Source organism: Varanus komodoensis, unplaced genomic scaffold (assembly GCF_004798865.1).
Source record: "Varanus komodoensis strain SLA01 unplaced genomic scaffold, ASM479886v1 scaffold45, whole genome shotgun sequence".
In the NCBI taxonomy this organism is placed as follows: domain Eukaryota; kingdom Metazoa; phylum Chordata; class Lepidosauria; order Squamata; family Varanidae; genus Varanus; species Varanus komodoensis.
The window spans coordinates 253,638-275,826 of NW_025336011.1; the positions used below are offsets into that span (position 1 = coordinate 253,638).

A 22,189-nucleotide genomic window follows, 5' to 3' on the forward strand; every position below is an offset into this window, starting at 1 on the left:
GCCTGGCGCCGAAAAACAAATAACGACAGCGCCAGGCGGACCTTTTTATTCAAGCGGCATTTTAACTGTTAATATTATTGGATTTTATCTGGCCAGGGCAGCTTATTTTATACTGTATTTTTGTATTTTTAATTTAATGTTTATATTTTTGATTTATATTATAATTATTTTAACTTATTGTAATTATTTAACTTGTTGTAAGCCGCCCCGAGGCTTCGGCGAATGGGGCGGCAAAAAAAATGTTTAAATAAATAAATAAGCAAGCAAGCAAGCAAGCAAGCAAGCAAGCAGCTCCCTGGGCTTCATCAGGAAATACTATTTGGATCGCATCTGTCTCACCTACAGCTTGCTGCCCTCATTGCCCTCTTTCCCCGCACCCCAATGACCTCTTCTTTTTGTAGGTGTGAAAAACTGGCTGAGATCATCTGCCAGAACCGTCAGCAAGTGCGCCGTGTCGAACACCTGTGCCAGCAGCTGCCCATTCCAGGACCCATTGAAGAGATACTGGCGGACCTCAATACCACCGTCACAGATATAATTTCTGCCTTGGTCACTAGGTAATTAGCAGGGATGCCATGGTAGTGGTGGGATATATCTGCAGAAAAACAAGGATTTGCTTTTGGTTTTAGGGAGCGCTTGTTTGTTACAGTGTTCTCTGTGAGTAGGCTGCATACTCTCATTTCCTGTATTACGCTGAGGCCTTCATTGTTTTTTCCCCATCCTAAATTTCAGTACTAATCACAACTACAATGGATAAGCTTGTACAGATGAAGTTAGGACAGTCTGCTAGGTCAGATATTTCCTTTGCAAATCTGCCTCCGTAAATAAAGACTTTTTCCCTCTTCCTTCCTTCTCCCTGCAGCACCTTCATAATTGAAAAGCAGCCTCCCCAAGTCTTGAAGACCCAGACTAAGTTTGCAGCCACTGTGCGGCTGCTGGTTGGTGGAAAGTTAAATGTCCATATGAACCCCCCACAGGTGAAGGCCACCATCATAAGTGAGCAGCAAGCCAAAGCCCTGCTGAAGAATGAGAGCACCCGCAAGTATGTGTGACCCCTCACCTGTTGCATGTGGTGGGAAAGCTGCATCAAGGAAGAAAGATCACACACAAGTGCACATTGAAGAGACATGGGTGGGAATTCTGTGTGGGAATGGGCAGTACTTCTATAAGTAGAACAAGGAGCTGGACTTCAGCCCTGGAAGCCATGATTGGTGGAGGGGCTGTATGAATATATGCAAGAGAATAGAGATCTAAAAGCCATGAGGGCTTTCTGTCAGTATGCAAAGGACGGCCCAGCCTCGTTTTCCAGAACCTCTGAAGCTTTTTTATTTGATGGCTTCTGTGCTGCTATTGTGGCCCCTGAGTCTCAGGTCAAGCAGACCTTTCAGTCAAGCAGATATTTCCTGTCCTCTGCAGACCATTAGTGTTCCACTGGAGAAAGCTTTCTCCTGAAAAATTGAAATGTTGGTAGATGTTTCATGACATGATAGTAGCTTACCCAAAAGGTAGCAAAAAGGCCGCAGTACAAAAAGTGACAACCCACTTTCAGTCCTATTCAGTAAGTGGCTATGTATATGTGTTCCTTTGAATGTAATAGTTAATGGAAGTTAATTTGGCCAGCCTTTGCTTAAGTGTGAAAAACCAGCCAGTCTTCACTGAGTGCAGCTGCATCACCAGCATCCCTGCGGTGCAAAGCTAAATACTGTCAACTGGAAAATATTGAATTGCCCATGGTGCACTGGCTGTTTCTCTGCTAACTGTTATTGCTTCCTTTTGGCAGTGAGAGCAGCGGTGATATCTTGAACAACTGCTGCGTGATGGAATATCACCAAGCAACTGGAACGCTGAGTGCTCATTTCCGCAACATGGTGAGCCAGATACATATACTGATTCCTACCCTGTCTTTCTTTCCTTTTTTTAATTGTTTTCTCAAAAGAAATAAAATACAGAAAAGAAGAAAAATACTAAAGAAAAATAAGAATGCCAAGAGATCTTAGACAAATGCAAGATATAAATTCATAACCTACAAATTCCCGAAAGAGTCCAAAATGTCTGTCTTTCTGTCAGTCAGTACTTTGTTGAAACTCCCAACAAATAAGTCCTCTAAACCAACAAGTTTTCCAATCACTTAGGGAAAATCACTTCCTTTTGTTCTTATATTAAACTGCATATACTAGAATTTCCATTTATCATTAAATTCTTAAATGGGTCTTCAGTTTACATAATTTTGCCATCACTGCATGCTTAGCCAACTTATTTTTGTAATCTTCAGTTGTTGGACATTCTGTTGTTTTCCATTTAGAAGCAATTGTAATTCTTGCTATAGTTGTCATATATTTAAATAACTTTTGAATATGTATAGTGGCTAAGAAATACCTTCTTAAGCCTGGATGGAGTTTTAATGACATGATAGGAGGTAGGCAGTCTTCGTATTTATTCTCTGTGTTCCTGGATTCCATTTCTCTAACTTTCCACCAGTGTTGTATGTGAGACCTTTTGCATCTTCCTCTTCCACCTCTGTCGTCTATAAAGAAAGCATCAACTTCTGCAGCCCAAAACTCTCCAGGCAGAGCAAATTATGCTAAGTATATTTACCTCTGTAAATCTATCTAACTGTATAGTAACTATAGTAATTCATGTATAGAATTGCCCCCTGCCCTGCTAAGTGTTGCGTATTGCTTCCAGGCCCTTGACCATCTGTTCTGTTTTTTCTGTGCCTCGTCCCCTCATTGCACCCCTCAACAGTCATTGAAGCGGATCAAGCGCTCAGACCGGCGTGGCGCTGAGTCAGTGACCGAAGAAAAGTTCACTATCCTCTTTGAGTCTCAGTTCAGTGTTGGTGGCAACGAGCTGGTCTTCCAGGTGAAGACATTGTCTCTGCCGGTGGTGGTGATAGTGCATGGCAGCCAGGACAACAATGCCACTGCCACGGTGCTGTGGGACAACGCGTTTGCTGAGCCGGGCCGGGTGCCTTTTGCTGTGCCGGACAAAGTGATGTGGTCACAGCTGTGCGAGGCCCTCAACATGAAGTTCAAGTCTGAGGTCCAGAGCAGCCGAGGGCTCACCAAGGAGAATCTTCTCTTCCTGGCCCAGAAGCTCTTCAATAGCAACATCAACCACCTAGAAGATTACAACAACATGGCTGTCTCCTGGGCTCAGTTCAACAGGGTAAGAGTGCACCACTATGGAACTAGCCACAGAAGCATTCTGAAGAAAGAGTTGGGGGTTTTCATGGCCAGAGACCTCCCCATCACCACACCTTTCTCTTGGGTTTCTGTCTCATTCCCTCCAGTATCTCTGTCTTCTCGCATCCTCCTCTTCCTACTTCCTGAAATAGTCATTTGTCAAAGGAAGAGAGAGAGCTTGGGCTGGAAGCTGGTAAGCTAGACAATACTGCTCAGGGCTTCCAGTTAGGACTCCCTGTGGTCCTTATGAACTCATAATAAGGCAGTGCGTGCAAAAATTCATTTATTGGTGTTTGCAAAAGAAAGGGCCATATGTAAAACTGAGGTATCAACTGATTTAAACAACTATAAACAATTAAATGCCGCACTGTGAATCAGTATCTTTATACAGGTAAAACCAGTTTGGTCCAGTAGTTAAGGGTATAGACATGTATCTAAGAAACCTGGGCTCATATTGCTGCTGAGCCTAAGGTACATTTGGCAAGCCCACTTTCTCAGTCCTCAATCTGTAAAAGGTTACAGAGGAGTATTTTGAGAAGGAGTGAGTTGAGATTGTAGTCCTTTTGGCAATAAAATATGAAAGTAACAGCTGACAGTATCTCCCCTGTCTGGATGCTATATAAGAAAGAGTAAAGCACCTCTTAGCTGAGAGGTCCTTCATACTGTCCTTATGCAAACCTGTTTTGAACAGATAAATAAGTAACTTTACATGCTGTCTCAGAAATCCTTATGAACACACTGTCAGGTAGGTTAATATTACTACCCCATATTAAAGAAGTGAGTCAGAAATAGAGGCTTGCCTAATGTCCCCCAGCGATCTCATGGCTGAGGTGAGATCTTTGAAGTCTAGACTTCCAACAGCATAGCTTATTCTTCCAATTACTACCCTACAACAGCTACCAAGATGCTTGGAGAGTGCTTGTTTTCAAGCCAGGATCAAAATGTGCTTGCAGGGAACTAGCCATGTGAATGGCGTGTCTACAAAAGCATTTCCCTGGCACACTTCCAAAATTCTTCCTGAAGTAGCTTGAATAGTGGGTACCAATCTGACCTCAGTCTGAACTGTTCCCATGGCCTTTCCTCTACAAGTATGTTTTGAACATAGGTTGAACATGGCTCAACGCATACATGTGTGTGCATACATAAAGGCTGTATAAATTTGCTTTAACTGCACAGACAAATGATTTATTTCCCTGTTTGTTTGTTTGTTTTTTTTAAAACCTTTCTTTGACAGATTATTCACATTGCTGGAGCTGTTGGTTTTGTCTGGGCATTGGTGACATTTCTACTTAAGATGCTTATTAAGTTTGTGATTAACAAGCCTGCCTCTAAACTTTGCCATTTACTTAATGTGTGGTTTCTGTAAACTGTTAGCAGAGGACTAAAGCACATATGAAGATATGCAGTTGCTTTTGCAAGATCCCAGAGACACAGGCAGAAATATTGGGCTTTCTTTCCATTTAACCAGGAGAATCTTCCAGGGCGAAATTATACATTTTGGCAGTGGTTTGATGGGGTGATGGAGGTCCTGAAGAAACACTTGAAGCCCCACTGGAATGACGGGTGAGATTCACCCCCACCCCCATTGTTGTATTCACTGGCTTGTCACGGATGTGCGCCCCACTGTAATTCTTTGTAGCTTGACTCCTCCCTCTTTTCCTCCTTTCCAGGGCTATCCTAGGTTTTGTCAACAAGCAGCAGGCCCATGACTTGCTAATCAACAAGCCAGATGGCACCTTTCTGCTGAGGTTCAGTGACTCTGAGATTGGCGGTATCACAATCGCCTGGAAGTTTGATAATAGTGAGTTCCTTTTTCACTAGAAGAAATTGCATGCTTTCTTTTTGATTGCTCTGTGAGTGATCAACAATTTCCAGAGAACAATGTTCACGTTTTTGTAACATAAACAGTATCCAATTGCTGCTGAAGTGCTAGGCCTCTTTCTGGAAGAGTATTATTATTACTGTTGATATTACTACTGCTGCTGCTACTACTGCATTTATACCTTGCCTTTCTTCCTCTTGCAAGGAAGCCAAAGTGGCTTACAAAGTTATCCCTTTCTCCCTTTTATTCTTACAACAATAACCCTGTGAGGTAGGTTAGGTTGAGAATCTATGACTGGCCCAAAGTCACCAGGTGAGCTCCATGGCTGAGCAGCAAGTAGAACCCTGACCTCCCAGGTCCCCAGTCCAACATGTCTAACCATCACGCCACACTGGCTTTAACATGTTGGGAAAACGTTGTGTATTTCCTGCAGTTAACAGTAATACTTTGTAAAGCTCTGCATGAAAGTTCATGCATATCATTTATTTATTGCTTCAGTTAGAACATAATCTGTCCAATCCAGTGACAAAACTGGGTGCTTCCAATCAGAGGGCATTTTTAGCTGCTCCATTTTCCCCCCTCCTTATGCCCTTTTCTGGTAAGAAAAGATATGGCAGAAGCAATGCAAAAACAGAGGAGGGTCACAAGGTATAGACAATAACATCTGGACTCCAATAAAATTCCATAAAGGAAGGCTTGTCCAGAATAAAATAATAGAGGCCTTGTCCAGTAGCATCTACTCTTCTGTGGATGGGAATTAAGATAAGAAACTAGGTTTGTGACAGTGCAGGCATTCGCTAAGCAGCTCTCTGCACAGTTTTGGTGTTGGCTGTTTCTGCAAAGCAGCAGATCTAATTTTCTTAGAGTTGAACTCTGGAGAGAAATGGATACATCTGTACTCTTATGTATTTAATGTGCTTTTAGAGCATCCCAGGCAAATACTTCAGACACCTTTGGGCACATCCTTAGTTCAGTTGCATAGCCAATGAAAAAGAAGTTCCATTCATTGCCTATGCTAGATGTAGTTGCCTCCTTTCACCCATGCTAGCTCTTGGATCTCAGGAATGAAAGAAGAGACAGTGATCACCTCTTCCAGATAGATATGTACTAAGGGTGTGCGGAAGTATTTGCCTTCAGTTTCCTGCTCCGTTCACAGATGCCAAATTAGAAGACCTAATTTTGTTGCTTGCAATTTTACGCCTAAAAATTTTTCTGGGAGAGGGATTACCATTCTTTCGAAATGGGGACTGTCTCTTACCTTGTCTAGAGTCCTCCATATTTTCTTGTTTAAAGCCACTGGGTTTACTGGCAAGGCACCTGAGTTCTTGCGGTTGCTGGACACACCACACCACCGAAGCCACAAAGAATTATGAGTGTTGTTGCAAAAGGCGGAGAGGAACCAGATACGAACTTACATGCTATGAGAATTATAAGCCCCGCTTCCCATTTTTGTTTCACCTGAGGCTTTGAGCTGAAATGCTCTCCTACCCACCCTTAATCAGTCACAAATGCCAGAAAAAAATGGAATGTCCTGTTCCACCCTTCACCTCCTATCAAGCCCCAGGTTTCCAGAAAAGTACTCAAATTCTCCTAATTTACATAGAAAATAAAAGATTCTGCATATTTTATATTAACAGGTTCTAGGTATAAATGAGAAAGTACTGAACAAACAAGCATAGTTTGTAATCCATTGCACCTGAGCTTCCCATGAATCTCCTGATTGATGGGAGATTCAGGACAGCGAAAATGAAGTACAGCTTTGCACAGTACATCGTGAAACTATGGAATTTGTGCACCACAAGATGTAGTGATGGCCACCAATTTGGAGGGCTTGCAAAAGGGTTAGACAAATTCATGGAGGAAAAGCTATCAGTAAATGCTAATCATGTTTGCATATGATGTTGAGTGCTACTATCAGTGTCCAAAACAATATGTCTGTGCACAGATGGGAAGAAACTATTGCATTTGTGTCCTGTGTGTGGATTTCTTACACTTTTTTGGTTGGCTACTTTATGCTAGATAAATGTGCTGCTGTTCTGATCCAGCATTCCTCCTGTCTATTCCCATTGGAGGGCTACATGTGACTACGTTGCGTGACAAACTATAATACGTGACAAACCTGTTTGCTGCACCAGTGGTATTTGTAACAGTTGTAAAGTGGCACTCTTTGGAGGTGTTTTGCATTTTTTTCAGAATTACTCTGTTTCTAGTTGGTTGACAGAACTATTTGTTGTTTTTCACTGCTATGTTACCATGCTATTGGGTTTTATAGCTGACAGAATGTTCTGGAACCTGATGCCCTTCACCACTCGCGACTTCTCCATCCGCTCCTTGGCAGATCGTCTTGGTGACCTCCCATACCTCCTCTATGTGTATCCTGACAGACCCAAGGAGGAGGTCTTCTCCAAATACTACATGCCATTCCCTAGTAAGTTTGCAGTACCAGGAAAATGACTTGGATCTTTCCAGTCATGTTACATTCTTGTTCTTATACCTAAGCATATACCAACTTTTGAAGACCTCCAAGAGAGGGACACTGGCAATGATTTAATTCAACCAAAGCTTTTTTTTTGCTTTTAATGAAACATGCTTCATCTGCCTACTGTTGTAAATCCAGCATTTTTTTTTCTTTTGGGAAGTACAGGAACAATTATAGTGCTAATTCATATCGTTAAGGAAAAATACATAAAATAGATCAGAAAAGGCTCTAAGAAGAGGTGTGGGAGACGACTGAGTACAGCTAGACTTGAATTGGTTTGGACCCAGGAAGATGGATTTCACTGTTGGAAAATTTTTGTAGCAATAAATAAGGCTTAGCTTTTCTTTGCAACAAGATTATCTTGTATTATTTGGTCAGGAACTGTTCTGAAAGGGGAAACAGCCAATTTGCCAGAAAGTAGATGTTTAAAAGGGGTGGGATAAAGAGTGACAAGAGTAGGTAAGCTTGAGAATTTTGGTTTGTATTTTGTAATGAGCTGACCCGATCCACACTTTCTGGACTAATGTACAAATTGAAATGCAGTTAACCTTCAGAAATGATGCACTTCTCTGAATTTTCTAATGCAGTCTTAGCTCAGAAATGTTATAAATACATAGTTTAGGATAAAGTACATATAGAATTGTGTAATTTCTGTGAACACATAATATTTTATTCCAAAATGAATTAACATGTAATTTTTTTCTTTTGAATTGATGGGTGGGAAAGTGGTTATGAAAAACCTATGTAAAACTGACATGGACCAGACATAGACTGGTCCATCCATTTCTAGTTGGAAGGGCATTAAATGAGGATAATACTGCCTTTTCCATTGGCAAGACTGTTTCTCTAGTATGGCTGCAACAAGGAGGACTAGAAACACTGGACTGTTTGTTGCTGTTCATTTGTTTAGAGGTCAGGTGCAGAGCTGGTGGGCAAAGAGATTGCCATGACTTACACAATAACTCTGCTTTCCCCTCCTCCTCTGTTTTTTTCCAGCAAAGGCTGCGGATGGATATGTGAAGCCACAGATCAAGCAAGTTGTGCCAGAGTGAGTGCCATGGGAGGAAAGGGTGGGTTTTCTTTTTTTAAAAGGTGGGGGGGACACAAAAATATGGAAGGTGGACACATATTACTTCTCAGCTGGGTTACCTGTTCTCCCCAGTCCCCCTTCCAGAGTTCTACTTTTCAGCTAAGAGGTCCACTAGCTGCTTGATCCCAAAAGTTTGTCGATGCATCTCTCACTAGGTTTCATGTTTGGAGCAAGTGATATGGATTTGGGTCTACATCTTTTCAGCTTCACCCCCAGAAGAGAAAGTGGGAGGTGGGGTAAAAGTTGAGGAGACTGAGGAGTCAGGGCTCAGCAGCCATTGTTGCACCTGCCCACACAAGGTGCTCCTGGACTCTTCTTTCACATCTGTCCATGCTTTGTGCTGCCCATTAAATCAGCCTCCAGTGGTGTGCATGGTGGCAGTGAGGGAGTTAGGCTGCTTCAGATAGAGTCAGAGGGGATGCTAAAAACACAGTGCATGGAAGAAATGCCGGGGTCAGGTAAACTGCCCATAAAAGGGAATAAACTGGATTACTTGAAATATGGAGCATTTGACTCTCTTGTAGCAGGTGGCAGGCAGGAGCATGTAAGCTCGTTAGAAGGGGTTTCTTGTTTCATTTGTTTGTATCCCCTCCTTATACTAAATAGTGCTCAGGGCAGCTAATAAGAACATAAGTAATGCCATGCTGGATCAGACCCAAGGCCTGTCTAGTCCAGCACTCTTTGCACACAGTGGCCAACCAAGGCTTCCTCCAGCAGGAAGGGTGCAAGACCTCCTCCTGCTCAGCTCCTCAGCAACTGTGTCTGCAGGCTTGGCCCATCTGGTCAAGGAGGAAGTGCGTAGCTCACGGATGCTGCACTTGCTGCTGAGGAAGAGCAAAGGGAGATCGTATCTTAATGAGGCTGTGATGAACACGGGGGAGCAGGGGACTGCTAACACAGAGGTGTGCTTCATCTGTTTACATCACATACCTTTTTTCTGGAGCCAGTTGCTAGTAGGTCAAGCAAAAGGTCTGAGAGAGTGTAAGCCGCTATTTCTGTCATGCCTTCTGCAGTTTTTCCGCTCCATCTGGGGACTCTGCGAGTGGAGGTGCCACCTACATGGAGCAAGCTTCATCCCCAGCTGTCTGCGCTCAATCCCACTACAACATGTATGCACAGAAGTAAGTAAGGGAGGGCCTAAGCTAGTGAAACAAGCAGCTGTGGGCTACTATTTACCTGAATGTCCTGGTGACTACTGCTCATTGGCTCTTAAGCTGTGGTGGGCAACCTTTTTGACCCTGAGGGCTGCATGCTGTGTTGAGCAGTGGATCGGGGACCATGTGCCTGTGCTTGGTGCTGCTGAAAGTAGTTGCAGCAGGTGCTGGTCTGACAGGAGCTGCAGCCAGGTTCTTCCTCTCTCCCCTCCCCAGCCCACTGCTGCAGGTTCATTTACCTCTGAGGAGCTTCAGTGCATGCCGTCAGCCATTATGAATATGCAACTCCTAACTGCGGTTTTTTGCTGAGTGAAAGCCGTCTGGCAAGGGTTATACCTCACACTGGCCAGGGTCACATAACACAAAAGCCCCTGGCTAAGGGTTGCATATTCATAAGGGTGGCCTGGACACATTGCAGCTTCTCAAGGTAAATTAACCTCTGATAAATTTAGTGAATGGACATGTAAACTGGTCCATTCACTTCAACTGTTTGGCTGGCTGGGGAAAGCATGACCTACATGTGTAGGGTGGTGTCCTGAAAGGGTCATTTTGGTGAGTCTCCTCCTCATCACATTCACTCTCAACTGGCTTGCAATGGGGAGAATCCCACTGAAGGCCTCCAAAAGGCCACATGCTGTCCATCGACTGAACCACACTCGTGTTTTGCAAATCTGTTCTTCACATTGTGTAACTTCCCAACTCTAACCTGCCACCTCTGAGACGTGAACCAAGAGCTCTCTGCTTTCTTGCCATTCAAATCCAGTGTTAACTGGGAATAGGCTGCATGACGCCATTATTCAGCCATGAGTATGGCCATTATTGGCCATACTGCTGGCTGGGGCTGATGGAGTTTTTGTCTATAACATTTGGTGGCACCAGAGGACGTACATTTTGGCTAAGCTATCTGAGAACCAACAGAGGAAAGCACGATACATCCTATTTCTCCCTCCCCCTCGTAGCATTGCCTCTAATTTGTTATGCTGCACAGTGAAGCAGCAGTGAGGTTGCACAGCCTTGCAGTGGCAGCGTGGGCTGTACTACTTTTGTATCCCCCCCTGTGCAAAAACCGAACACATTAAGGTGAAAGTCTTGAGCCCAGACCATACCCCTCTGAAATGGCTTTGACCTGCAGGGAGTTATTTTACATTCAACGGAACATTGAAAAATGTGATCCCATTTTCAGTGGGATTTACAATGGACTGAAGCGTTTCAGACCATTACTGCCTCAGGACATTTACCCCACATTCTGGTGCATGCGTGTGTACATCCTGGGCATCCCTGTCTCTTTGTTCACTGCCTTTGCGGAGCTAAAGCTAATCCAGGCTAGTCTCCCTCTCACTTGTGCTACAGTGCTCACTACCTCCCCAGCTTTTGTTCATTCTCTCTAGTAAAAATTTAGTCTTTACTCCCCACATAGTCACAGTATGAAATATATCTACAAATCAGGGCATCTCTGCATGAGACATCTCTGCATGGGATTGGCTTCAGAGGGAGAAATACCGTATTTTTCGCTCTACAAGACGCACCTGACCATAAGACACACCTAGTTTTTAGAGGAGGAAAACAAGAAAAAAATATTCTGAATCAAATGGTTTACTAAACGATTTAATAAACTATAACAGAATACAGTAATACCGTATTTCAACCTTGTAAAGTGAACAGCAGTCAACAGTGCATTAAGAACCATCATCACTGTCATTAACAAAAGAGAGACTTTAAAGTTTGAGTACTCTTCTAGTTTTCGTTGAACCCATAGAACTCATCATCACTAGAGTCAGAATTTATGAAGCTCTGTTGCTCACAATCACTCACATCACTTCCTTAGTCAGTAGTGGAATTATTGAAGGAATCCACAATCTACACCAGTTACACAAGAGCTGCCACAGACAATTCAATAACAAATCTAAAAAGCCAGTAATGTCCACGCTGCCCTACTAGTAAATAATAGAAAAAAAACTTCTGACAAAAAATGAGATATTGTATGCTAAATCAAACACACAGCGGACTAAGTAGCCTTTGAAGAATAAACTTCATACACGAAGATAATGCTGTTCAAATATCCACTGATCCTAAAAAAAATGTGTCTGATCAACTAACAGGTAACTGATCCATGGAAAGCTTCCTCATAATCACAGGCACATTCCCCAACACTTCCCCATGGGCTTCATTAAAAGACGGGTTGCCATTTGAAAACACACACCGACCTGTGATTAACAGCTCTCACCTGCGCCGGAGGAGGGGGGCGGAGCAGGGTGCAGCCGGGCCGGCAGCATATCGGCGGTGGTCTTCCGGGTGGCGCGACGGCGGCGGCAGGTCTTCCCAGGCGGTGGGGGTGAGCAGCCCATCTCTCCATGTGGCCGGTGGGTTAAAGCCCGCAGTTCCTCCTGCTCTGCACCTCTCCCCCTGAGCGGCACAGCTCTCACCTGTGCCAGAGGGAGGGGGCAGAGCAGGGCGTGCTGAGCACGTGCCGGCCAGGTGGTGCCATGTGGTGCAGGCGGGCTGGCAGCATCCCGGGCGTCGGGCACACACACATTCACTCTGTAATACGCACAGACATTTCCCCTTACTTTTGAGGGGGGGAAAGTGCGTCTTATAGAGCGAAAAATATGGTGAGTGCTATTTCACCAGTGCCTCTTGTGAGAGGATGGTGATCATCCTCGGGATGAATACTCCTGATTTCTTTCTCATTGTGGGGATAGAAAGTAACCTCCTTGGAGGGACTGTCCACTAGATTGCTACTGGGGTATACCTGTGGTACTTCAAACCACACTCTCTTCACAATGAAAGAAGTTCACCTGAATGCAGGGGGTCACCCAAGTTTAGAGCGTTGTCTGCAAGGGCAGAACTTTTCCAGCAGTCAGTCCCAGAAACAGTCACCTCTGTATCAACAGTGCTAGTCACGCTAACTTCAGTGCTACCTTTGGCCCTGAGGGTATCCACTCCGCTAGCTTCAGGACTGTCTGTAATTTCATTGGCTCACTTTCTGACTGTTCCGATCACTGCAATACAGTTTGCAACAATATAGGCCCTTTGGATTTCAACTACTTATCTCTGCCAGTTCCTCAGACTATGACTATGAAGAGGGATCAGTTGGAACTACTGACAAGTGTGTCCTGGTATCCATCCCACAGACCCATGTTCAGAAACGAAAAGTTCTGCTTGAGCCATCAACACACTTGGAGCCTGATGCAAATGATGATTGACATCAGTGAATTCTTCTGACCACAGTGTGCCCAACTCTTTACCATCCTTCTGTAGTAAACAATAGTTAACTAATCTCCACCATCTCCTACTGAAGAGAACAGAGCAGTTACTCCAGATGTCATTGTTACTAATCTTAGATATTCCAAGGAAAGAGGTACCAATAGAGGATTCTGTGGTAGATGTCATCCAGTCTGCTGATGCTGTTGCCTTGCCAGTCCTCCCATCTTTTCTTAGGTTGGCAATGGAGTCTTTGAAGATGCCTTCCTCAGCCACTCTGACATCAAAAAGAATGGACAAATTGTATCTGAAGAATACAATTTCCTTTTTTTAGTATCTGGCACTGGCATCCATTATCATAGAGGCAGACTGTAACGAGGCATCTTCTAAACTACATTTGGTTCCAACCAGTCATAACTTTGGTTGTAAACTGGGTACCACAGGGCACAAAAGCTGCTCCCCAGTGGTTTGGCCTTCCAACACAAATTATCAGGCCTGTATGGCTGATAGCAGTTTCTCTCTGCAAAAGATTGCCTCCCTTCTTAAATACCTCCCTGAGGATGAAAGGATGATTGCAAGCTTGTTTAAGTGGAAGCTGTCAGTTTAGCTAAACAACAAACTAACACACTTGCCTAATGATGACATGTTCGGTTGTGGCCTGCAGGACTCACAAAAGAATCTTGATCCTATTTCAAAGACATGCCTTTCAACAAACTGGGCTTACTCAGTGACTGACATGCTAGACACCTATAAATTCAAGATATTTGCAAAAGAGATGGGTGCTGGAGCTCATCCTGTTATTCAACCTATTGCCCACAGTCCAGCCTGTGGACTGATCCCAAGCCAGAGTCAATCCCTATCCACTCCAGGTGGCCATTCCTTTCATTAAAGGGGACTACAACAGGCCGAACAAGCATTTCCACCCTCGTGACCCTGACAACTATTATATTAGAAGCCAGGGAATGTACAGAAATTCCACCTTTGACTCACTGCAATTGGAAGTGCCAACTACCCCTACCTTGGGTTCCCACATGGATGGGTAATATGCTTCAAGGCAATGCATCCAGAACAACAACTGGATCTTTATCTTTGTGCAGTATGAATATATGATTAAGTTCTATATCATCCCCCTTGTGAGTTTCCCCACCAGAAGAGGAGGTACCTATTGAATAAATTGATTCCCTAACAGCCTTTCCAGGTTGCATGTCCTGTTACTTCACATTTACAAAAAATGACATGAGTCTTCAATTCATCCTAGACTTAAAGGACCTTAATTTCTTTATCCAACCAAAAGAATTCCAAATGGTGATCCTGAACCCCACTCTTCGCCAGCTCCAAGAAGGAGGCTGGTTTGCCTCAATGGATCTTAAGAACATTCATGTCCAAATTTCTATGCAACCTTCCCATCTCTGATATGTACGGATCACCACTGGGAATCAGGGTTTCCAGTTCTGGGTACTACTGTCCAGCCTCACTAGCATCCAAGGGATAGTTACTGAGTGTATGACCATTGTGCATGCCCATCTTGCCTGAGGTGCATCAGGGTGCTTCCATCCCTAATTGGCTTCCTATAGCCTTGTCACACTCATTCCCCAAGAATAATCTTCTCTCTGTTCTGCTTCTTTCTGAACAAAGTCTCTGTGTCAGTATCCCTAAATCCTGTCTTGTCCCAACAACTCCTGTTCAGCACACTGGAGTATCTTGGACCTGAATGAGCAAGATCATTTCCATCCCAATACAGGGTGAAAACCTCGACTTTGACGCTGTGCTTTGTTGTGGTCCGGAGCTTGGCCTGTGATTCTGCCGCTCAAAACCTATTTGTCCTTATAGCAGCAAGCACCTCTTTCATCCCATTTGCAAGATTGCACATGCAAATGCTCCCAGTTAGTGTTCCTGGCTGCCTTCCATCCTGTATGAGATGTACCTCAAAAACATCTATTACTACTTACTTGGCTTTGGCAGTTCCCCATGGTGGATGGTCGTATTTCATATTTACTGAGGTTCCCCTTTCAAGAGAGACAGCTGTACCAGATAGTAACAACAACCTTTATGTAAGACTGGGGGTGGACCAGACACTGCGGCCTTATTGCATCCAAACCCACTGGTCTTTGAAAGAAAGGTGATACCATATGAATGTGCTAGAACTGTTGGCACTCTAGAAGCTCTAGTCATGTTCAAGGACACAGTTCAACACCAGGACATATATATAAAGCGCAATGTACATCCCCTGTGTTTAGCACATAAACAAATGAGGGGGTGCCAGGCCAAGGACCCTTCTCTGGCTTGCTCTGAACCTCTAATGATGGGCTGTATATTGACAAACATAGCTGCTGGCAGAGACAGAGAACATACTGGTTGAAGTCTTGAGCTAGATGGAAGAGCTGAACTACAGCTCTCAGGAGGCCCTGGATATGGGTCAGGCAAGAGGCAGGCACAGCAGCAAGGCAACATGGAAAGGCAGGAACCAGGAGCAGAGATGGTTAGGTAAAGTGCAGGTGCACTCTATCTCTTTGAGCAAATGCAGCAATCTTGCCTGCATGCTACTGTTGGGTTCAGGGATGCACAGGATTTTTTGCACCCGATGTTAAGAGATTTCTGATGGGATAGAGAAATATATGTCCTTCCGTTTTCCAACCAACTCCACCTTAGAATCTCTCTGTGCCTCTGTTTTCTCAAACTTCTTTGCATCTTCCCTGACTCTTTGAACCACTGATTACACTTGACATCATGTTACTTACCTTGGGATTCTCTTCTCATGCTGCAACCTTTGGTCATTGTACTGATGAACTGGTGGTGCTCTAAACCAAGCCTCCATTTAAGGTCCTCTGTAGGGAAATGGTGGTTCTTAGACCAGATCCAAACTTTCTGCCTGAGATTGTGTCACCTTTCCATATTCCTTTGGAATCTTCACTTCATACTTTGGATATGCAAATACTCATTGCCTTCTACTTCACCAAAACTCTTCATCCCAGAAAGCTGTGAAATGTTTTGCCTGCTTATAGGGGCAAGAATAAAGTTGCTCTGGCATCAACACAACAGTTTTCAGCTTAGGCTTTTTGAAGCAACTGAGCTTTGCTGTGCCCTGCCTCATTCCACTTATGCCATAAGTACCACAGTCAGCATGGCCTCCTTCCACTTATGCCATCTCCTCCTCAGTGGCTTTTTCCAGGGGTTCCCAGTTCACAGGGATGCCCCTGGGGAAATGCACAACCTGGTCACAGCCCAGGGTGCTTGTCAAATATTGTTGCCTCAATGACTGGGTGAAAAAGGACAATATTTGAACTGAAAGTATTCTCCTCAGTATTGGTTTGACCAGCCTCAATAAGTCAGCTCATTAATTACCCCCATCTGTGGCATTGTGCTGCAAAGAAGGCGAACAGGCTGCTTACCTGTAACTGTAGTTCTTTGCGGGGAAACCTCTCCAGTCACTCAATCCACCTTCCTACCACTCTGTAGGTGTGTTGGTTTACTTTCCCCATTCCTCTTGGTCTCGGGATGTTGCTGCATTCTTTTCAGGAAAACCGAGGGGAAAGCAGGAATATCATCCTTTAGGCATGCATGGGAGGAAGTTACGGTGGTTTTCTTGCCTAAAAATCTGAGCCTCTGGAAAGTTCCAGCAGAAGTTCTGTGCTGGTACAGAACCCACATGTATGACTTCATAGATAACACTTGAAGAACTACAGTTGCAGGTCAGCAACCTTTCCAAGCCTGCTATGGTTGTTTGAACAATCTTTTGGTTGCTTCAGTAGAAAAACCCCAAAATACATACTATACAAAAAAACTAAAAAGGGCACAAACAAAGGAGCAGTTGTTATATAACACATTATGAGATAAAGTCATTGCTGTGAAGATCATGATATAAAATAGGTCTAAAACTTTATGAAAGGCACCACTCCAAAATGACACTTATGAGAGTCAAGGCAGACGAGCTGCCTACTCCTTTGTTAAAAGCAATTTCATAGCTTGCCTCAAACACCCGGCACCTGTAATTTCCTAGCTAGAACTTCACAAACAGTTTCCTGCATTTCCAGAATGGGGAGGGGCTTTTTCATGCAGGCCACTTGATCCATCGTCCTGCTTTCTCTCTGCCTCAGCCCGGACTCTGTGCTGGACCCAGAAGGAGACTTTGACCTGGACGAATCAATGGATGTGGCACGACACGTGGAGGAACTGCTGCGGCGCCCCATGGACAGCCAGTGGATCTCAGATGCGCAGTCGTGACCCCGTCCCCTTCCATGGAGAGACCGTGCAGAGACTGTGAAGCACTGGGACACTGCCATCAGGGAGCAGAGCTGCTGGGGGCAGGCATCTCCTCACACCATAGTGAGGCTAGCCGTCCCTGCTCTGGCTGAGGGGTGCCTGAGAGGCAGTGGGTGTTGTCTCTCCCCTTGTCCATGTACAAAAGGCAGTGGAGTATGTTGCTTGGTTTTCCCATCTGCTCTTCTGTGAGGCTTACCTCAGGCCTTCTGCTTTGGCACACCGCCTCCTTCTGCCAAGCTACCGTTTGATTTGTGTTGGGAACCATTCCCTCCCCTCCTCCCAGAATTCAACACACTGCCATTCTTTGCCTAGAAACCTTTCAGTCTCTGGGAGGAGAGGGGGCTGAGCTGTGGAGGAGAGCAGGCCTTATTTGAAGTATTGTCTTTTGTAATCCTTGTGTGTGTGTGTGTGTGTGTGTGTTTGTGTGAGAGAGAGAGAGAGAGAGAGAGAGAGAGAGAGAGAGAGAGAGAGAGAGAGAGAGTCTGAAAAGTCTTCTCAGCTGCGCCCAAGATAAACGGTGTGCGCATGCATGCGTGCATGCGCTCCTGCATTTGATCTGTGTCTCCTGTGTGTGCAAGCATGTGTGCAGCATTCTCCGCAAGAGGTGTCAACTTGGTGGAAGTCAAGCTGGACAGGCACTTCATCAGCCTGCTTCTACCAGATTCCCCAGGTTTGACCAACAGAACCCGCTGGAGTCATTTTGTGTTCCCATCCCCCAGTCCCGTCCTGGTTGTTCTTTTCCCTTGTTGCAAGATAGTTGCTTACCGTAAGGCTTCTGCATCCAGCACCCTTGGCTTTTGCCGTGTCTGATGTTTTGCTCCCAGGTACATTTAACAGATTGTGGAGGGGGTTTTGTTCTGTTTAAATAAATTGCAAACAAAATGCAGAATTAATATTGAAAATACTGGTATCTTTCCCCATTTAGGTGGAAAACAGGTCTTGGGATTTCATTGCTGGGTGAAGAGAAAAGGGGATGCTGTGAGTGGGGAAGTATAGACGTGTGGACAAAATCTACCAATTCTGTTCCTCTCCTCTCCCCTCCCCTTTCCCAGCCCTCTTGTCTGGCTAAACCACTGGGAAGAACAGCTGTCTGAAGCACTATTTTTATACCTACAGGTTAATAAAACACACACTATTTTAACATGAAGTAATAGATTTCTCACATATATGTTTCTAGGGCAGATGGTATTTTTAGAAGTAAGAATCCAGTCTCCAATCCAAACACCACGCTTTTTGTGGACTTAACCAACAAATGTGTGGCACATCCTTCTCTGCTCACTTCTAAAATTCAGACTTGCCTCTCAGAAGACCATATGGGAAGGATGACAGCTCTTGGATAGTACTCTAGTGCTTTGAGTGCCTCTTCTACCACCAGCAGACAAAGAGCCTAAGCAAATCCTCTGATGGTTGATGGGCAAGGTAGCAGAAGCTGACTGATGTTTTGGCCTGCTCGTGTTTCACCATAGTACAAAAAGGCAGGCCAGAACCGTTTCTGTCCTTCCTGCTGACCTGACCTCTCAGGTTCTGTCCAGCTGGTGTTGATGACGGCCATAATTTCCCCCAACAACTATGGCTCTAGGTATTTACATAGGGTTCTACCACAAGAGCATGCTCTCTGGAACATCGTTTGGTTATCCCTAAGAGAAAAGTAGTGTCTGGGATAGGGTTAGGGTTCCCATCTTGGGAACTCGCCATCTGTTCACATTTGAGATCAACAATCAGCATGAAAACAATTTTAACACCAGCCAGCCTTTCTAATGTTACCTCACACTGAATATGCTGTGTTTGCCCTAGAGAAACATATCTGCCTCTGTAACCTTCAAGAGGTGGTTGAGGAGCACCAGGGCAAAGGCCATGCAACATGGGCTCCTTCAGCTCAGAGAACTTGGGGAGGAGAAAGTAGTTCCTCTGTGCTGAGCTTTGTAGCAAAAGTAGGTGCCTTTTGGGATGTCCCGAGGAACAAAGAGCAAGCACAACCTTCTGTTGCAAATGTTTCACCTAGATACAGCCATCTAATAACTCCAGTTTCAGATAAGCTGAGAGAGACCTTTGTCATAATGGGTACACCAAAAATGTGTTTTTTGGTGGGGGTGGAAGCTAGCACAACCAGAATTTCAGTTCTTACACAAGTTTTGGAACACAGTGGCTTTCAGCTCAGTGCTGCCCCTTAGCACCCTTGTTTCTTTCCCGTTTTCTCCTGAGGCTGGGCCCTCACCTGGCCAGAGCACAAGTAGGTGCTTCCAGTAATCCATTTTAAAGGCCTTTTCCTGCCATAGCAAGGCTGTTGTCAAGCAAGGCAGGCCCTACCCACTTTTGTTGCTTGGAGATAGTGACAGAGCTGCAGATAGCTAGTGGTAGTGCAGCACAGAGAAGCTTTGAGGTTGGCAGAGTAAAGAACCCTCCAGAAGCTCTTTTAAGGCATGTTATATCATAGTAGTGAAAGCACAGAAAGCCTCCAGGTACCTTAAAGACCATCTTCTGTATCTGCACCACCTTCCTGTAGTTCACACTCATTTTAAGTTTCCAGTCCGTAACGTCTAGAATTCTTCTCCCTTTTTGGCCCAGGCAGTCTTATTTCTTACAGCTTTTCTCATTCCTTCCAGATTTCTCAGTCTTGCATCCCATCAGCCCCCTTTGTCTCTTGCTCTTTTGCTTCCTCCACAATGTACACATTTTTACATCTGAAGCAGACTCCCCATCTCTGTTGCCAAGCTGAGTCCCCCTATTTCTCTAATTTGGAATGGAAGCTGAGAATTTGGGGGGATGGTGTGGTGCAGTTTTAGTGATAGAAGATCCCTGCTACCTGGAACAATACTAAAATCTACTTGCCAGACTGGCTAGCAAGTTGACTGTATACCTCGTGAGCAACAATGCTTTTTGCTTGCCAGCTTCAGCACAGAGGAAAATACCACCAACCATATCCAATCCCAAAACTTTTCAGAGCCTAGCCTCAACTTGCCTATTTTATCATCCTGTTTTGACCTTTATTTTCTTTGACTACTGTAAATTGTTTGCCCCACATAATTTCTGCAGTTGTGTACACTTCTGGCATATTGTTGTCCTTAAACAAAATGATTGTTAATAGCTACAACTGGCTTGCAGCACACTTTTCACATGTGTCTACTCAGAAGTAAGCCCCATTAACAGCAAAATTCGCTCCCAGGTGTGCAATTGCTGATTAAGCTTGATTCTAAAGTGCCATTGCACACTGTATTTGTTCTCAGGGCTCTTTTTCCAGAATGTTCTGGGTTTAAAACCTTAGAAGTTGGGAAGTAGGGAAGTGTTGCAACACTTTTAAATGGAAGATTCAGTGAATATTATGGTGTCGCCATTCCAGGTCAGGCTGTTTGTCTGTCTAGCCTAATAACGTCTACTTCAGCTTTCTCCAGTGGCCATGCTGATCAAGGGGGGGACGGGATCTCTTTAGAGAGCACCAAGTTTGGGATGGATGGTCTCCTCTTGCTGTTTGTAGTTCCCCTTCAGGATCACTGATAGAGTTCTTTTCCATAACCTGCAAACTGCATGCTGTGGACAGAACCTTCTGTGTGCAATCCATGCACTTCACTACTGAGCTGTGCTCTCCCTGGCTTTATGATTCTTGCCAGCTGTCCTAGAAATTACTTGGATCCTCTACTTTTCAATACTTGGAGTTGGAAGCGTCCCACCATAAAAGGGTGAGGCTAGAAAAGGAGGAACGCGTTCTTTCTGACATCCCCTCCCAAAGAAAAGATGTGAACTAAGTTTAGACCCTTTTATTTAAAATGCAAACCTCCTGACTTTTTATCAACCCCTCTGTGCTTAGTTTCCTAGGAGAGCCGCATTGCAAGCCAAACTCTGGTAGGAGACAGATTTTGGCCACCGTTAAGAGTATTAGAGTCTTGACAGTAAGAAAGGGAAGGGCCATAACTCAGCCTTAAGAGCATTTGCTTTATGCACCAAAGGCCCCAGGTCAATTTCTTGGAAAATAAGTCGGGCTGGATATGACTCCTGCCAGAGTCAATGGAGAGCCACCACTAATCCGTGCAGGCAATATACAGATCAGTGGATCAATGGCATGGCTCAGTGCAAAGAAGCTTCCACATTACCAAACTTTTGACACGAACCAAACCACACACGTTTAAGTTTCAGTTAACATTGCTGTGAAATGAGTGCAGGTGTTTCAAATGACTTGCAGCCAGTGGAAATGGACAAATTGTATTACGTGGACATTGTGTGTCAACCCATCTTGAGACTAGAACACAAAACTAGCTAGACCATTCTGGCACAGAGAGAGAAACAGTTTTCAGTTTTGTGATCCCTAAGGAAGACTTCTTCCCTACAGGAATGGAGGCATAAGGCTCAATGGAAATTGTGCACCAATTCCTGCTGGTTGGTGGCTCTCCATTTTCACTAGTGAGACTGGGTCTGTCCAAGCAGCTGTTACAGATGTTTCTACTATTTTAAAGGGAGGGGAAGTACCCATAATACTGAGAGAGAAAAAACAAATATTGCACTATTTTAAGCAATTATTTTGCCAAAACTATGAAAAGTTTTGATGTGTAAAAATAAAGTATTCTGCTAAAATAACACTCTAAAATAATCATGGAGGAAATGTGATCATTGTTTGTATGTTAGATACTTGGGAAACGGCATAAGAACCTCAAGGAGTACAGTTTTCAATGGCTTTTAAGTTTGTTTTGGAACAAAAGTCTCTTATGTGGAAAAACTTATTTTGATGAAATATTCATGTTTTGAAAGATGTTTTAGCCCTGTGCTACCAATAAAGTATTGTCTGCAATTTGCAGGGCAGTTCATGGCCAGTGTGGTTTTTTGGTTACGTTACCCCCGTGTTCAAAGAACAAGGATCATGCAACTTTAGCAGCAATTAGACTAAGAAACTCTATTTAGGAAGCGAGAACTTAACATTTTGTGGGTTTGTGAAGAGTTGCACAGTAAGTGTTGAGCTTGTCATGAGCATATTCTCTGTATGGATAAGGCATTGCTTTGTGTTTTTATTAA

The 22,189-nt window shown here is 44.3% G+C and overlaps 1 protein-coding gene across 2 annotated transcripts in view; it reads left to right on the forward strand.

Annotated features, from left to right (window-relative positions):
* The window catches only part of LOC123030656 (signal transducer and activator of transcription 5B), a 75,315-nt gene extending 53,331 nt beyond the window's left edge, over nt 1-21,984 (forward strand). For both annotated transcript variants that reach the window (XM_044444760.1, XM_044444761.1), the window contains 10 exons: nt 402-557; nt 863-1,042; nt 1,781-1,868; nt 2,746-3,168; nt 4,654-4,748; nt 4,856-4,986; nt 7,280-7,435; nt 8,483-8,534; nt 9,590-9,697; nt 17,026-21,984. In XM_044444760.1, the coding sequence (XP_044300695.1) occupies nt 402-557; nt 863-1,042; nt 1,781-1,868; nt 2,746-3,168; nt 4,654-4,748; nt 4,856-4,986; nt 7,280-7,435; nt 8,483-8,534; nt 9,590-9,697; nt 17,026-17,152 (1,516 nt within the window). In that variant the 3' untranslated portion in view covers nt 17,153-21,984. The remainder of the gene's footprint in view (nt 1-401; nt 558-862; nt 1,043-1,780; nt 1,869-2,745; nt 3,169-4,653; nt 4,749-4,855; nt 4,987-7,279; nt 7,436-8,482; nt 8,535-9,589; nt 9,698-17,025) is intronic.
* Nucleotides 21,985-22,189: the final 205 nt, after the last annotated feature.